Source organism: Dipodomys spectabilis, unplaced genomic scaffold (genome assembly GCF_019054845.1).
Source record: "Dipodomys spectabilis isolate Male_0828 unplaced genomic scaffold, ASM1905484v1 ptg000092l, whole genome shotgun sequence".
NCBI classification, from domain to species: domain Eukaryota; kingdom Metazoa; phylum Chordata; class Mammalia; order Rodentia; family Heteromyidae; genus Dipodomys; species Dipodomys spectabilis.
Window position 1 is genome coordinate 8106389 of NW_024870769.1, and position 18313 is coordinate 8124701.

The 18313-nt window shown below is 41.4% G+C and overlaps 1 protein-coding gene across 1 annotated transcript; it reads right to left on the reverse strand.

Annotated features, from left to right (window-relative positions):
* Positions 1–363: 363 nt before the first annotated feature.
* On the reverse strand, positions 364–16412 carry LOC122112111 (zinc finger protein 39-like). The gene is made up of 6 exons (XM_042684963.1): positions 16298–16412; positions 10696–10821; positions 7159–7217; positions 3162–3288; positions 1958–2047; positions 364–496 (listed from the first exon to the last, which is right to left on the reverse strand). The coding sequence occupies exons 1-6, from the start codon at positions 16410–16412 to the stop codon at positions 384–386; spliced, it is 630 nt and encodes a 209-aa protein (XP_042540897.1). The 3' UTR covers positions 364–383.
* Between the last annotated feature and the right edge of the window lie 1901 nt (positions 16413–18313).

The window sequence follows — 18313 nt, forward strand, 5'->3', positions numbered from 1 at the left end:
TATTTTCTGATGTTTGCGGAGATTTGACAGCCGGCTTAAAGACTTTCCACATTTATTACACATATGGCTTCTCCCCTATATGTTCTTTGATACACACTGACCTTTGATTTCCATTTGAAAGACTTTCCACTTGGTTTACATTCCTAAGAATTCTCTCCTGTGTGTCTTCTTGGATACATACTGAACCATGGGTTCTACTTGAAAGACTTTCCACATGTGTTACATCCATGTGATTTGTCTCCTGTGTGATTTCTCTGAAGCCTGCTGAGGTCTGACTTCCAGTAATTACATTCATTACATTAGTAGAGTAGCTCTCCTGTGTGAGTTTCTTGCTGAACAGTGAGGTCTGGTTTGTGTAAAAAGATTTGCTCCATGTTTTACACCTAAAAAATGACACTTTCCTCTACTGTGTTGCTTCTGGTGATTACAACTGGCAACAGATGTGTGTCTCGACTTTCCTGGCGTATTTCCATCAAGCTATCTACTTGCTGGACATCTAAAATGTTTAACAGAAAGGCAGGATAAAATCATGATGGCATCCAAGCATCTTAAAAAATGGCATCTTAAAAAATGCTCAAATAAAGACATTACCTCTCTAAAGATTCAAAAATAACAGTACTAGGAATGGGTTTAGGAGAACAGTATTAATTATTCTCTAATTAGTTACTTAACAAATATTGATATAGTCATGTTCTTCTATGGTTCTTTACATTTCATTCTGTTTTAATACCAGAGGAAATATTTAGTCAAAATACTCAATAACTGACTGCTAATACTTTTAAGCTAAAAACATATAATCTGACACTTATTTCCTTTCATTTTTTGGGTTAGTTTTAGGGAAGACTTTTGCTTCATTTGGTTATGCAACAATTATGGATATTCTGTGCTACTTTCCTTCTGAAACTTTAGAATTGAAAATAGAAATACATTCCAGGATCAGGGAACCTAAGGATGTATGAAAGGGTAAGTTAGCTGTCACCTAAGCAGGAGTGGTTCGTAAGAGTGAGGATTTATGCCTATGTTTGACAAATTCTCACTTCTCCCTGAAAATTCCACTTGGCGTCTATGGGGAATTTTCAAGTTGTTTCTTCTCTATGTTCTGCAAAATGTCTTTTAAATTCCTTATTTTGATACAGTTGCACCTACCAGAACCGCACCCACTTGGGAGATACCAGGCCTCCAACTCAGTCATATTAATTCTGCTGAAAGCCTTGGTTCTGAATCCCAGGTTTGTGTTCCTTTGAGAAGCTTTGTTCTCACTTACCTGAGGCCTGCAAATCTGCTGTCCTACTTAGCTCCCAACACAATGGGTCTCCTGTAAGTTTTCTATTTTCTGTTTTGTTCTAGAAAGTTTTACACAAAGACATAGGAGAAATACTAATCTTAAATACTCCCACAGAGAATTCAGGATGCTCTCCTTTAACTGTTGATTCACTTGGCCTTGAACTGCTTCCCTGCCATACCCAGTGTGGCCCTGTGAGAACTGTGAACACTTGGGGAGTGACTGATGCTAGCAGAAAACTGATGGTTTTATAAGTCCTTATCCTCTGTTTAAGTAAAGACAAGATTATGGGTGTCTAATCTTCCATAATAATCTTGTGGAAATCAGGAAAAGTGCCTGTGTGCATTTATCTTACTACCTTCTCACATCTTGTTTTCCAATGCTAAGCATCTGCCCTGTTGATCTGTTCTTGTAATTCCCTTAAGCTAGTGCTGACAAAACTGACCATACAGAAGCAGAAAAAGGGGAGACATTTTCTGTTATGTCATGTCAGTCAGTGAAATTCATTCCTCCTCTCATGGAGTTTTTAAGAGATTATGGCATGTCTGCATCCATTGCTCCAGTACCTGTTGGAAAGAACCAGTAACACAGGAATCCAGGAGCTGGGAGATGAATGAGAACGTCTCAATGAGCTCTGGTCTTTTTAACATCCATGTCCAGTAAATGCTGACTCACCTGTGATATTCTTGTCTAGGGCTTCTCTGGGCCATGGCTCTGCCCCTTGCTCCAGATTAACAATCACTTCAGGTTTAGGAATGCAGTACCCTGTTAAAGGGAAATATTAGAGAACTATGTCCTGGTGTAATGATCTTAGACAACCTGGTAGAGAAAGCTTCTCCTAAACCTATTTTCTCATTTCTCTCAACTTATAGATGACCTTCTCCACAAATATGTGCCTTTGTTTTTAAATAGCTTTAAATTACTGATTGGTAAATTCACATTTCCAATAGTGATGTATACTTTATAGACATTGTATATCAACCTATATTTTATATGTCAAATTTGGAAAAGCATTACATTAAAAGTAAATTATGTCCCTATGTAAATATTGTCTCTTATCCTATTCTTTTTTCTGTCTCATCCAGGTAAAACTTTCTTTGTGGTTCTTATCTTACAACTAAACATCTTTGTTTAATGTTCTATGAATAGTATAAGTTCTTCGAAGGAAGTAAGTTTGATCTATATTGTTATCTACACAGTAACAAAAATACCAGGTCATGTGAATTATTTAAAATAACTGGAGGAATTCATGAATTATTAATAAATGCTTAGGGGAAAAGATTTTAGAAATGAATGGTAAAAAAGCAACTGAAAATATAGTAAAATTAACCAAGAAGAAAATTTAAGAGCCAGAAAGTGACTGGACTCTTAGTGAGAGTTAAACAAACAAAAATAGGGAGATACATTTATACTAGAGGCACCAATGAAGACTGCAGAAGGCAGATGGACAATGAATGACAGAAGCTGTCCTCAGGTGTAAAAGCTGAGAAAACTGTTGAGATCAGCTTGAAACAGCAACACTGGCTCTGATCTTTACAACCTCCCTATCCATAATGCACTGAATCACCTGCGAAGCCCTGTTCTAAGGGCTCTTCTCTCATTCATGGCTCTGCTGTTTTGCTTCAGCTTCATAATCAACTCACATTTAGGAACAGAGTGGGCTGTTACTGGGTAACAGTATAGAACTTTCACCAAACTATTCACTCAACATCTTGAAGAATGATGAGATGACCTCAGGAGTTGTGCAACCAAATTAAACTTTTTGTTATAGGGAGGTAACTAGAATATTACATCTAAATAGCATTAAATCTGATAAATATTCACATATTTATTAAGAACAAAGCACTTGCTCCTGGGAATTAATGTGACCTTTGCTCACCCAAGGATACCACGTTGCTATATGTCTCCAGCATCACATCCCTGTATAGAATCCTCTGGGCATTATCCAGTTCATTCCACTCCTCCCAGCTGAAGTCTACAGACACATCCTCAAATGATACCGACCCCTGTAATGGCACATTTCAAAAAGTCATTAGCCCTGAGTCATGAGAAAACTAAGTCTGAGGATTCCATTCCTCTCACATATGTTTCTATGTTACATAAAATAACTGGTGCTTGCTCTGTTATGTATGCAGTATGGGAAAGAAAGACAAAATAGAAATACCTGTTTCTATACTAACTTATTAGTTACTAAATCAAAGTTTCTCTTATCAATTAGGAAATCCTTCTGTTGCAAGCAAGGACAACAAGATAATAATTCTCTCCTAAGGAGCTAATGATCTGCACTAACAGCATCAACTGGAACTAGAGGTCTAGGATCTAGGATATCAGAGCTCAATCAGGAAATTACAAGGGGTACATACCACACTAGCAGATCTACAAAAACACAGTAGTGTTTAGGTGATAAGTGTTAAAGGTAGATACAGTACTCAAGAAAACTGATTGTAATTATTTGGGACATATAAGAGTTTACTTAGTTCTCATAATATAAGTTTCATGTACTCATTGTTGTTAGTATATACCTAAAGATGTTTTGAGGCCCTGTTATATTTCATTGCTAAATACTAAAGAACTGGTAGCATTGTTTATTATGACATCACCCACCTTCTACAATAGAGAACATAAATGAGAGGGGAATAAATTGTGTTTTGACCAGATTTGCATTTTACTAGTTCTTCATGGAAGGATGGAAGGCATGTGGGAGAGAGAATCTAAGAAAGCAGTGTGCGATGTGACTAACCTGAGAACAAATTAAAATAAGAATAAAGATAAGAGAATTGATCCGAAAAATGTGGGACTAAATGTAAGTGGATAGAACAGTATTTTGTATTAAGGTGTTGTGCAGAGGGCACAAAGAGAGTTTTATTCTCATGCTGAGTCCTACTACAAAGAATTTCCAACCATCTTACTACTTTCACTATGCTTAGCAATACCAGAAATGAATGCTGACCCCAACCCATCAAAAGGAAATATGTACGTAAAGGCTGCAAAGAAAATAACCTTCATTGTACAATCTTCTGTCCAGAAAAACTATTCTAACAATGTGGATTGAACATATTTTCAGATTAAGATAATTCATTAGCAGCATAACCAGAGTGCTACATGAAATTGTCCAACTTAGAGAAAGACAAAAGGTGCTAACTTAGATGTACTGATGGGACCAGAGCAATAGTAAATTTGTAGATAGGTGTAAAGGAATACCCCTGCACCGGCGCACACACACACACACACACACACACACACACACACAAAATGCGTGCGCGCGCACACACACACAATCGATACATATCCATATGTTTCATGTAATTTTTTAAATGATGGCTTAAAACAAAAATTACAATAGCATATAAGTAACATATGAATGAAGATTCAGTACTCACCTATCTTTCAATACATATTGAAAACAAAAGTATATAAACTAGGAATACAGATCAAACATTCAATTGCTACAGCATTTGCTCTAAATTCAAATGCACAATATCACTCATTTGTTTTAATTTTAAAAGGATCAAGCTTATATATGGAACTATTCCCTTGAAAAAAACCTATATGTTAGGATGCAGTATGATAGTCCTCTAGGTATATTAAATTTCCCATGGCTGCCATACCAAAACAGAGTTCTAGAAATAAAACTTCAAGTACATGTTGCTTACAGCTTTGGCTTCTTCTCCATGCTTCAGCCTGAGTATGAACTTCCAATCAATGTAAAATCCTTGGTTTTTCATTCATGAGGAAAATACAGTACCACACTTAGTGCTCATATATGATAACACTGGCAAAAAATAAATACAGTATGCCTTGCATATTATTATTATTTTTTTTATCAGTCATGGGGCTTGAACGCTATCTCTGGGCTCTTCAGCTCAAGGCTAGCGCTCTACCACTTGAGCCACAGTGCCACTTTTGGCCTTTTGTGTTTATGTGGTGCAGAGGAATTGAACCCAGGGTCTCATGCATGCGAGGCAAGCACTCTACTGCTGAGCCACCTTGCCAGCCCGGCCTTGCATATTTGTGAGTCTCACAAATTCAAGCAACTATTGATCTTAAATTTTGGAAACATGTCTCCTGTTATGAATATGGTAAAGACATAAAAATTGTGATAATGTCCTGAAAAATGCTGAATAACAACTGTTCACATTGCATTTAATTTGTACTAGGTGTCAGAGGTAATTCAGAGGTGATTTAAAGTATATAGATGGATATGTGCTGGTTATATGAAATCACAGTACAGTTTTATGTAAGGAACCTGAACATCTAGTTTGGTATCTGTAATGGTTTCTGGAAACATTCCTGTGGATATTCAGAGATGATTATGCTAGAAAGATTTGATTAATACTACCTAAGAAGATAGGAAGACACAAATATCAGATGAGACAAGGAGAAAAGAAGTAGCAAAATGTTAGACATAAATGAAATCACAGTAGTATTTTTATGTAAATGGAATAAAGACATAAGGCATTGTCTGATCTGACCCCCCCCACCCAAAATAAGAACTCAGTAACAGTACTCATAAAGGAATGCCCTAAAGGATAATAAAATAAATGAACATAAGGCTTCCATAAGCAAATACCAGTACTGAAAAGCTCAACCAGAGATTGTATAAAAGGAAAAGTGATCTTTTCTATCAAGATGGGTTGTTTAAAAGTTCTTGACTTGGACTTGTGGCTTGGCCCTTGCTGCTTATTTTAAGACAACATCAGCAAGTAAAGAAAGTAGAAGAGAGTGTGAATAATTGAGATATCCCATCCTCTTCCAAGTATGAGGTGATTATGAACCTGAGCTTGTCCCAGTTTTCACAGAGGGGCAGGGAATGCTGCATAAGAGATAAAATTGGAACAGCTACCTGGTCCATGTGCTTGCTTGCCAGATTTTTGGTTGATGACACACCCTTATGCAGAAGTATATTTTACCTTGCTGAGCTTTGTGAATTGGTGTCATTATTCCTTCACAGCATCCCAATATCCCTGATTTCCAACAGAAAAAGACAGCTATGGTATCACAGGATACCATGCTGAAAATGAACTACACAACCTGAAGGTAAGAAGGAAGGGAAAAACCTAGAGAGAGCGAGAGCAGGGGTGACACTGTCCAAAGAATGTCAACTCTTTGGTTGATTTACTTAAGTGAAACCCTGTGTTTAATAAACGTTTTAAATAATAATAAAAAGGAAAGGAGAGGAGAGGAGAGGAGAGAAGTAGAAAAAAAATAGCATGGCAGGCCACTTTAGATAGGAATAAAGATTTCTAGAAAGGCCATAGACAACTTCTTCAAATATAGCATCAATTTTACGTAAGAAAAAACACTGAAAAACTATCATGGAGTTGACTAAAATTTAAGTGACTAGTGAGCTTTTGGGGGAAAAATGCAACTCTATGCCTTATATTGTTCTCCCAACCGAAAAGGGTTATGTGCAGACAGTCATTTAAGTATATGGCTTACTCAGGTCTCTCTAACGCGCAAAGATGTTTGGGACGAAAGTAACTCCAGAAAAATGTTTATAACATAATTTAACATCATTAAGATAAGCTAATATATGACTAATGAGAATGAGATTTCAGACCAATGACCAGCAAATCTTTGCATCCCATAAGAAGTTTGCTTGCTTACTTACCTCTATGTGTCATTGGATCATGGAACAAGTCTGACTACTTTTTCTCACATCAGAAACAGCAGAGACAAATTCAAAGTAAATTTGCACTCAAATTAGATTGACTTTTAATATTTCATAGTCTGCTAAATCTACAAGCCATTTTTATCTTATTTATAAACATTTTCTGGAGGATAAATCTTTTCTACTTTTCCATTTTAATTCTTGGACCCCAATAAGTTCGTGAAAAAATTCATGAAAAACACAGAAAGAAATAAAACAGTCTCACCAGAGATCCATTCATTTTCTTCTGTTGTTGGCAATGCAGAGACAATTCTGACAGCACAGCTGGGAAAGAAGGTAAATGAAATGGAGTCAGGAAAGAACCAAGACACTACACATGGATTGGAAGAGAATAATGATGATGACGATGATGATAATGATGATAATAATAATAATAAACCTTCCTGTGGGAGAAGACTCATGCCTCAAGTAGATGATACATTATATTTGTCAGTAAAGATGTATCCACAATCCATTAATTGGTAGATAGTATAGGTATAATTCATTTCTAGGTGAGGGAACAACTAATATTCCCTCAAAAAATGACTGAATAATATAAACCAAAGAAAGACATATGATGTCTTTACTAAGATTATGAATTACAGAAATGCATTTAGGAATATATGGATTATTTTCCTTTTAATGAAAAGATACCATATAGGACTCCGTTAAGCATTTCACTATACCTTCTGTTTTGCAATATTGATGCATCATGGAAGGAATGTTTGTTACAATACAGTATTTTTCTCTCAGAAGTCTAGAGGAAAAATGTATAGAATATATATTTCTGGTGGTTTCCTGTTCCAATACTGGCTCCCAGAGAGCACATCTTCCTCTACCCAGAGTAGCCTGAAGCACTGATCTGCATCTTGCCATTTAACATGCTTTGGCCAAGGGACATCAGTGAATATGATGTGAACAAAGGTTTGAAAATTCCTTAATGCTAGCCTTCCTCAGTGCAAGTATACTGTGAAAAACCTTGGCTATTTTGCTGGATATATAGGGCATGATGATTGATTTACTACATAGGAAATACTAGTAGCTTCATAGGTCTGGGTTTTGGAACAAAATTATGTAGGAGACAAACTCTGGGAATAAAATGAAGTGAATTGGAAGCCATGTGGACAAATAATGTAAATCATCATGAAAGTCAAGTAAGGTTGCTGTTGCTAGGAAAGACCAAGTGAATCGGGGTGGGAATGTGGCTCAGGGGTAGAGTGCTTGCCTAGTATGCATGAAGCCCCAGGTTTAATTCCTCAGTACCACATAAACAGAAAAAGCCTGAAGTGGTGCTGTGGCTCAAGTTGAACAAAAGCTCAGGGACAGTACTGAAGTTCTGAGTTCACGCCCCATGACTGGCAAAAAACAAATAAACAATAAACAACTGAATCATTAAAAAATAATGTATACATTTGAGTTTTAACTTTTTCTGCATCACAATAATTTTTTTTTTATTCTTTTATTTTTTGGGTCCAGTCGTGAGGCCTGAACTCTGGGCCTGGGCGCTGTCCCTCAGCTCTTCAGCTCAAGGCTAGCACTCTACCACTTGAGCCACAGCGCCACTTCCGGCTTTTTTTCTTTTTGCTTATGTGATGCTGAGGAATCGAACCCAGGGCTTCAGGCATGCAAGGTAAGCGCTCTACTACTGAGCCACCTTCCCAGCCCACAATAATGTTTTTATATGGTGAAAAACATGTTTGTTGTAGGCTGAATATCTCAACTTATGAGACTCAAATTTTCATAGATTCCATTGTGAGGAGTTTTTTCTCTCTGTGTTGAATTCTAGACATTCCTACAGCAAAAATTTGCAAGTTTCATATTACAAAATTTCTGTTTAACAATATAATTTCTGCTGGACGCCAGTGGCTCACGACTAATCCTAGCTACTCCTGAGGCTGAGAGCTGAGGATCCCCGTTCAAAGCCAGCTCAGGCAGGAAAGTCTGTGAAACTCCAATTAACCACGAGAACACCAGAAGTAGCACTGTGGCTCAAGTGGTAGAGCACTGCTTGAGACGAAGAGCTGAGGAATAGCACCCAGGCCCAGAGTACAAGTCCTGTGACTAATAATAATAATAATAAAGCAATCCCCACTTAAAAGAGGGAGTAATACTAGTTTGGAATAGAAGTATATTCAGTCCTTCTTATTTTAACTAATGTAAAATAATTTCATTATTGTACTGTAGAATTTGACATATTAAAAGTGGAAAAATAAGCCAGGTGCCCGTGGCTCATGCCTGTAATCCTAGCTACTCAGGAGGCTGAGATCCAAGGATCACGGTTCAAAGCCAGCCCGGGCAGGAAAGCCCTTGAAACTCTTATCTCCAATAAACCACCAGAAAACCAGAAGTGGCGTTGTGGCTCAAGTGAAGAGCTGAGGGACAGCACTCAGGCTCAGAGTTCAAGCCCCATAACTGACCAAAATAAATAAATAAATAAATAAATGTGGGAAAATATCCATGTTAGTAGTATTTTTAAGTCACAAAAGCCATTGGAAGTGCTGAGGATAAAGAACAAGATCAGCATATTTCACGTTAAGTATTTTGAAGCAATGTTTATCCACATTGACTTTAACCACACCCTCCCCCAACCCACCACCAAAAAAAAAAAAAAATTCCCAATTGAAAACATAATGCTTTTGGCAAATTGTCACAAAATGGGTAACCCTAGCTAAAACTTCAGTATTAACATCTACAAACCAAACAACATTGAACAAGATATATCACCCTAAATTTTGTTTTGTCATTTTTTTTTAAAGCACAGAAATATCACCAGGGGAAAGCAAGTAGAAGCACATCTCTAGATACCACATTTAATAACAGGATACTTTTGAGAGAGCTTGCATTGTAGAAATGATAGTGGGGTTAGATTGAATCAATGAGACTGGGATTTGGGTTCTTGCAGAGGCAGATCCTTCCAGGAGTGACAAGGTGTCTCTCCACTACAAACCACAGCCTCCTATCCCCTATGATAATTCAGCTCTGGCTCATTGCTCACTCCAGCTCAACTCTTCCCTCTCAAAGCTGGACAGTGGCTAGGAGTTTGGAGAAAACAGCACCACCTGAATCTTGTGCTCTTGAAAGCAGAATCAATCATTTCTAGGGCAAGGGAGGCTAACCAGATCTTCCCGTTCTAGTGCTTCTCTGCCTCTGCTCTTTAGGGCTAGTGACAGTTCACAAGGACAGTGTTCTTTCAGGATGCACACTCCTGTTCAGAATTTGCTCTCCTTCGAATCTGCCACGCTTACTTAATTCCAAGGAATACAGGTCCATCAGCCAGTCGTGTACAAACATATGTGAACTGGAGCCAGGAGTGCTAAGAGGCTACAGCGCCCAGAAGGGGACTAGAAATGTCCCCACAAGAAACAACACAGAACCCCACCAACACAACTGCCATAGCACATGACTCGGCCAGCACACCCTTCACAACCTCACTAGAATTGTGACTCGTCCATCGTTCAGCTGGACAAATGATGTCATCACACTGGCTCACAGCAGAATCAGGCGTGGAACAGAAGCGCAGGCCTCCCCAGCTCTCCTAGTCTGGACAACCTTCTAGCCTGCCCGCGAGCCTTCCCGAGCCAGCTAGGTTCCGGCACCTGGAAGGACACTGATTCTGGCAGAACCGACTCTGACAAAGCAATCACGACCCCAGGCACAGTCACCCAGACCGGAGGGACCGGCAGTGCGTGGAGCCTCCAGGCTACCCGCCCGGCTCCAGCTGCCGCCTGCAGCCCGTTTTCCTGCCTGCCTGCCATCCACTCACATTTCAGGTCCCCAGGTTCGCCAGGCACGGCGGGGCCTCTTGCCACCCGGGCTCCGGCACTCACAACACTGAACTTAACCTCGGAAACTTCCCAGGAGCGCGGCACAGCGCCAGGAACCGGAATTTCTGAGCGGAAAATGCCCTAAATGGGCGCGGAAGCGCATGCACGGGAGGAGCCTGAAAGAGCCCCGCCCAATGGTTCTGTGTCCGAGGAAGACTACATTTCCCATTATGCATTGCGCCACACAGGAGGAAGTGGGTGTGTAGGGTTGTTACCCAGAGTCAGAACCCAGGTGCTTGCCCTCCTGGGCCTGGGTGCAGATTTACCTCTTCAGCCTGAGACAGGTGAGGAAGTGCTTCCTGAAAATCTTGGTTTTCCTCTGAGAGATTGTGAAACTCACTTCAAACTTTCTAACTGCGACTGCCTCATTGAGCTTTCGAATTGAAACCTAGCGACAGTGAACAAAAACGTTCTCCACCATTTCAATCTCAGTACCAGCATGCAAGACTTCCCAGCTCTGTTTGGAGATACGAAGTTAAACGCCCAGGTTTTAATGCCTCTTCTATGTGATTTAGCCAGGCCTGCTCACAGATAGCAGAGAGGTGACAGGCGTGTGCCATTATATGTTTATCAAACTTTTACAAATATCCAAGTATGTGAACTAGTAGGTCAAGCAAACTACCCTAACTGTTGGTTCATTGGCCCCTGATTCCTCTACAACTTTGTATATAATGAAAACTTCCTAAGCCAGGCCAAGAGACTTACTCTGCAGGTCTAGTTTCTTTGGGGCTTTCAGGAGGATTGCTTGAGTTTGGAGCCAGCCAGGACACCATAGTGATACTACCATGTCATAAATAAATGAAAAAAAAAAAAGAATAAATACAAATAAAATAATTTATGTAATGTTTCATTAAGGGAAAGGGGAGATGCAAAGCATTCCCAAGAGAAGCTTTGAGAATAATGATAGTTTATATTAGAGTGGTTTACCCTTTAAGATGCATATTACCATTTTGTTAAATGTATTTCAGGTCCTATTTTGCTGAATACATCATTGATTCTATTTTCTCTACAAAGATAAATTTCTCAGTGTTGATGTATCCTCATAGGCTTTAAAATATCTTTTTAAATGTATTTACTTTGGTAGGTCAGTAAAGTGGCTTGAACTCAGGGCCTGTTGCTCTTTTCACTCAAGGCTGATACTCTACAGTTTTAGCCACTGTATTTGCTGGATAATTGGAGATGAGTCTCAGACTTTTCTGCCTGGGTTGGCTTCAAACCTCAGTCCTCCGATCTCAGCCTTCTGAGTGGTTAGGAGTACAAGTGTGAGCCACTAGCACCTGGTTAAATATATTTTTACTAGACACATGAAGACTGTACATACTTACAGGATACCTTGTGGTGTTGCAATATAATTCTACAATATATAATGGTCAGATCAAGGTATTTAGCATATCTATAACTCACTTTTTATCATTTCGTTGGTTTGGGAATGTTTGCAATCCTTTCTTCTAGCTACAGGGAAATAAACACACATTTAATCATGGTTACTTTCCTGTGAATACAGGAGTTTTCAAATCTGTAGTCCCCCTGGGTAAAGATGAATTAACAAATGGAAGTAGAAATTAGAAGAAAACCACACTCTAAAAACCAACCACAAAGCTGCATCTCTGAGATGCTGACCACATGACAGTACTGTCCTTGATACAGTGTTGATGCTCAACTGAGGGAAAGTGTTCCAGGTACTCTTTCTAGTTTTTGCTTATTTCAATAGTGAGGCTTGAACTCACAGCTTTGTACTACTTTGGTCCTTGGTGACACTGTATCACTTGAGTTACAGCTCCCCTACTGGCTTTTTGCTGCTTAAAGATTCTCTTGGATTTATCTCCCTAGGGTGGCTTCAAACCTTGATCTCCATGGACTGGGAAGGTGGCTCAGTGGTAGAGCACTTGCCTTGCATGCCTGAGGCCCTGGGTTCGATTCCTTAGCACCACATAAGCAAAAAGAAAAAAAAAGCTGAAAGTGGCGCTGTGGCTCAAGTTGTAGAGTGCTAGCCTTGAGCTGAAGAGCTGAGGGACAGCACCTAGGCTCAGAGTTCAGGCCCATGACCGGACCCCCCTCACCCTCCCCCCAAAAAAACCTTGATCTCCAGATCTCAGCCTCCTTGAGTCACTAGGATTATAGGCATGAGCCACCAGTACCTGGCTTCCATGTCAATTTGACATTAATCTGTAATGACTTTTTTATTCCAATCTATGGAGATTTCATGTTTTAGGAGTAATCTATTTCTTTTACCTTCATATTTCCTAAAACTTGCATTCTGTGTGTGTGTGTGTGTGTGTGTGTGTGTGTGTGTGTGTGTGTGTGTGTGTAGTGAATTAACCATTTTCTTTGCATGATAACTTGCAATTTCAGGATTTTACTTCTCTGATAGAGACATCCACAATATGGTATACCTCTCCAAGCTCTTTTTATGCATTTGCTTTTTGGCACTCAGATGACTGGTTGCCATGGTCACATGAAGAGTTGGAAGACTGTGAAGAGTTCCCACCCTTTCAGCCCAAATCCCAGGCCTTCTGCAGTACCATACTCTCCCATAGCTCCATCCTCAGAGCTTGGAAGAATGGCTGAGTGGAGGCTCAAGTTGGCCACTATGAACCAGAAACATGAGGGCAAAGGGAAGTAAAAACTTGATGGAAACAGAAGATCTTAGCACTTAGCTAAGTTTTTAATGTTTTATGTAGTGTTTGGATATTATGTGGAGGTGAGCTTCTCAGGGCTTCAGGATGTTACAGGTGTGAATGATAAAGAGGAGTTGTGCAGTAAATACCCTGTCAGCCTTGGGAATGCTTGCCTTCTGGGCCTGACCACTGTTATCTCCTGCCAAAACACTTCAGCTCTTGGGAAGGTCGGGAAGCTGGCAGGGGCACATCAAGATGAGGGGACCAATGTCCCTCTCACCAAAGTGTAGGGACGATCTCAGGGAAGGTGTGAAGGACTGGGTAGAGATGGTGGCCTATAGTAGCTCCTCAACAGATACCTAGATGAAGACCCAGCAATGTTGGCATCCTGGCCGGGTTGTGGTCTCTTCATTCAGAAGGCTTTGCTGCATGTTTTCCTCTTTTTCTTTATTTGTAAACATCTCCAGGATCTTTGAAACGCAGGATTTCTCCGGATAAAACTGTTCATGGTGTGTCATTTCTTATCTCCTATGGCAGACACTTTAAAATGAACTAAGTGGCTTTGTATGTTATATGAATATTTTCACAAAGAATATTTTATAAGGGGAGAAGGGTGCTGATGGCTCACACCTGTAATCCTAGCTACTTAGGAGGCTGAGATCTGAGGATACGGTTTGAAGCCAGCCCAGATAGAAAAGTCCCCATAAAACTCTTATCTCCAGTAAACTATCAAACACACACACACACACACACACGCACACACACACACACACACACGCACAAACACACAATTTTGCTAGGGGGAAAGCATCTTAAGCCAAATCAATTCCTCTCTTGGTCACAAAGGTATGAGTAAACTAATATGTGGAGATGAGGAACTCTTTTCTCCTACACCTGGGCTCTGAGTCTAAAACAAAATTTGGCCTAAATATCTATAACTAGGGGATGGTCATTGGTGGCTAACAGTCTAGATGGCACTGTCTTCATAAGCCTAAAATTGCCTTGGTGAGTGTAATCCTGTTAGGAAAAAGTCATTTCCAGAATGAAAGATTGGTCGGACGTCTTCCTTGTGATTTTATTTCCCTTTTAATATGTTTCCCTTTAAATACTATGAAGTCATTTTGACTCGTGGACAATTTGCATTCATTGACACTCATAACAAAACACAGTCTTCAGTGAGGATCCAGGCAGGATTTAATTGGATGACTTATTTACCTACCATATCTTCTTGGAAAGAAATGACAGAGGCAAGATGAGTTATATGACTGGGTAATAGGATATTGAGAGAATTGCAGTTTGATGCCAGCCTCGGTAAACAGTTCTGGAGCTTTGAGTCCCACACAATCCTAAATACAAATGGCATCAGGTTAAAGACATTCTTTCCTCTCCTGCTTCATCCTGCTTGGAAGTTGCACTGGGCCAAACTTCCTTCCTTCTCATGGAGATGACCCTGTGGGGTTCTTCTTTTATCTATCTATCCATCTATCTATCTATCTATCTATCTATCTATCTATCTATCTATCTATCTATCTATGCAAATATATACTCAGTGAAGTCCTGCTCAATGTTGAAGTAGTACTGCCTCCTCAGGTTAAAAGATGGCTTGCTAGATGTTATTATCTGCTGTTGATCTCCTGCTGGGGTTTCTTTGCCACTGCTCTATGAGAATTGTAGGAGGAACATAGTCTCTACTTTCCTTCCGCATCATGGTTGTAGGTTTGGCATACTGGAGATTTTGTCCAAAGGTATTCTGCTGTTGTGAATCACTCTTCAGGTCAGAAATCCCTATGCTATTTATTTCATTGAGATAATATGAGATATCTCCTAATAGGACAATTCCAATTATTGTTTTGTGAGCTGTGATAGGTTATATCTTGGAAGAATTAGTTTATCTCTTGGTGAAGTTATGGGTGGAGAGGATTAATATTAGCTGAGGAATCTGTGAGTGGCCCTGGCATCTGCACTGATGCTCTGTTTGTGATCTGTGTTTGCTCATTGGCATGTTTCCTTACGTTTTCCTTCATCAGGGTGCTTAGACTTTAGGAATGTACCTGGTTTTGAAGAACTGTGATTTTGGTTTGCCAGAGTTTACCTCTTCTTGCAGTTCAGTAGTGTTTCCCTCCCTGGAGTACTGCTCTTGTCATGGTGTGGCTTCACTTTCTCAGGGACCTACGGTTGTTCATGGTTATCTCCAGCCCCTCTCCAGTAGCTTGAGGATGATTTTCCCAGAGCTTCCCACATTGCCAATTGCTGGTGCAGAGGTGGTTTTTTCAATACTCCCTTTCAGGGTTTGTGGAATGGCCCATGATAACACCTGAAAGCCTTGCCCTAGAAGTTGTGAGGCACCGATTTAAGGCATCACCTTGAACTCAGGGCTCTGTGTGAGGTGAAGGTGTGTTTCCTTCAGCAGGCCTGACAAATGGGTGGGGGAACTGCTCTTCCTCATCCTGAAATAAATGACTTTGAAGCCTGGAAAGATTTCATCTTAGAAGAGGATATGTGAAAGTCTCTCTCATTATTCCAGGAAAAGAAAAACACAACAACCTTGCTCTCCTAGGGAAATCATTTTAAGGGACTATTAATATATAAATTCAGCATTTTAACCTAATCCACTCACCCCAATGGATAAGCACTTCATTTCATGCTCTTTCTTCCCTTCTCTGTGTAGTATAAAGTCTTGAACTTCTCAGAATGCATCAGCGAGTGGTATTTTCTTTCATTGGAGTCCATACCAGTGGGTAGATCCAGGCATCTGGGTTGAAGATACTTCAGCTTAAGTAATAGCTGCATGTCCAGCTCTCTTGGAGGACTAGGGGCTCAGGAAAGGCAAGACTCCATCAGAGTGAAACAAATGGGAGCCTGGCTGAGCAGCCTGACTGCATGGTGGGTGTGTGGCTGATATTCCCACTGCTCATCTGGGTACCTGTCTTCAACTGGGAGCTGCCATTGCTGCTGAGGTCTCTGGTAGAAGCCTGGTAAAAGGAATAGAAGGGCTGAATTAATTCCAGGGCCTCCCTGAGATCAGATGGCAGCCCCATACCCCATAGCCCTCTGTGCCTGAGGCAGCCTTCATTATTCTGCTCACTCCCAACTAGCCCATTGGCCAAAACTTCTGAGGTCCCCTGTGTGACCCCAATGAAGAAAGTACGATGGGCAGAGCTCAGGCCACATAGCCCAGTCACAGAGTGGCTGTATGGGAGTGAGTAGGATGCCAGCCCCAGCGTCTCTGACTCCCTCTCCTGCCACTCAGACCTTTGTGAGTCCCTTGTCCTGTGGGTCCAAGCACTTACTTCCTTGAGGGCTTCTTTGGGAGGGGGCTTCTCCTGGTGTTACTGGTCAGGAAGCCTGCCCTGTGGGGAGGCTCCAGCTCCCTGGACAGCTTGGAGCGAAGACAGGAAGTGGCTGTGAGGACAGCAGGCTCCACACTGGGGCTTCCTCCCAGGACTCTTAGGGACCCAGGAGGCCATGTGCTCCGCCTTCAACAGGTAACAGTGGGATGCTGACTCACGCTCTCAGAACCAGCTCTCAGGAGATGGTTCTGGGGATCCCCCTATTTGCTGCCCCTACTGCCTTCCCCAGCTTACCTTTCAGACTTGCTGAGGCACTTGATGTTCTGGAAACAGGATACAAAATTTACCTTTGGTAGCACGTGGAGCTCCTGTCATGTGGACTTATTCCTTGATGATGGATAGGACCTAGAATTCCTGACAACAGGATGGTGTTGGGCCTGCACAAGTGCAGGCTAGGCCAGGCAACATACTCTGGGTCTTTACCTGGGCTCACTCCTCTCTCTCTCACACTCAGCATCCTCCTTGTTTCTCCGCTAGGATCCAGTGCTCACCCCCAGGAAGCTGTACTAGATCCCCCCTCAGGGCCCCAATCTCCTCCTGTGCTCTGTACTAAATGTTGCCATCTTCAGAGGCAAGTATGGACCTAAGTCGCCTACACAGCTGCCATCCTGTGGAGGAGGGCTGCTTCTTCTCACCTGTCATCTTTTCATGTTAATCCAACGACTCTGCAAGTCCAAGAGCCAATGTGCTGAGAAAATGGTGCTTCCACAATAAAGGCTGTCTTTGCATTCCAGCAGAGGGCAGAATGTGTCCATACATGAACTAGGGTTGTTCTCGGTCTAGGGCAGTCTGGGGCCTGAGGACAGGTATCTGACTGCTCAGCTCTGTCTCTGTCTCTCTATCTCTGTCTCTGTCTCTCTGTCTCTCTCTCTGGACATTGGAGAGATTGAAGCTTGTAGTGAGAAGGCCATGCTGGTCCCACATGCAATGTTATCTTGAAAGACCTGATGTCATGATCCCACTCACACTCACCACCCGCTGAGAAATGGACCCAAGTCACCAGCAGCACTGAGGTCTGGTAGCTTGGGACATCAGCAGGTAGGATTGCTGTGGTGCTTGGCACCCTGGGGCTGGAGAGGACTCAGGCTCTTGCTGGGGTCAAGATTGATTTCCCAGCCCTGGGCCCTGCTCACTTACATCCTTGGAGTCCTGGGCTTTGTGCAGTGAGGCTAGGTATGTGAGGATGGTGCCCAGGAAAAGAACTGTGCCCTGTGCCATTGGGTAGAGAATGATCAGAAGGATCAGCTTAACCTCTCTCAAATCAACCCAGACTTACTTTCAGCCTCATGGAGACAGCCACCTAGAAGAACTTTTGGCATGACAGGCCTACTCCTCCAGTGACCCACTCTCCAGCCCCTAGCAAAGGCCACTACCCTGCACACAGAAATCGATCTGGGTGTCATGTCCAAAATGAGCTTTACAATGTCGTTGCGGGGGGCGGGGGGGGGGGGAGGAGAAGGATTGGGATGGGGGGGAGGGGGGAGGATGGGAAGGGATGTGAAGGGTAAACAAAGGAGGAGGCTGCAATGCTTGGTAAGAAATGTACGCATTATCCTGCCCATGTAATTGTAACCCCTCTGTACAGTATG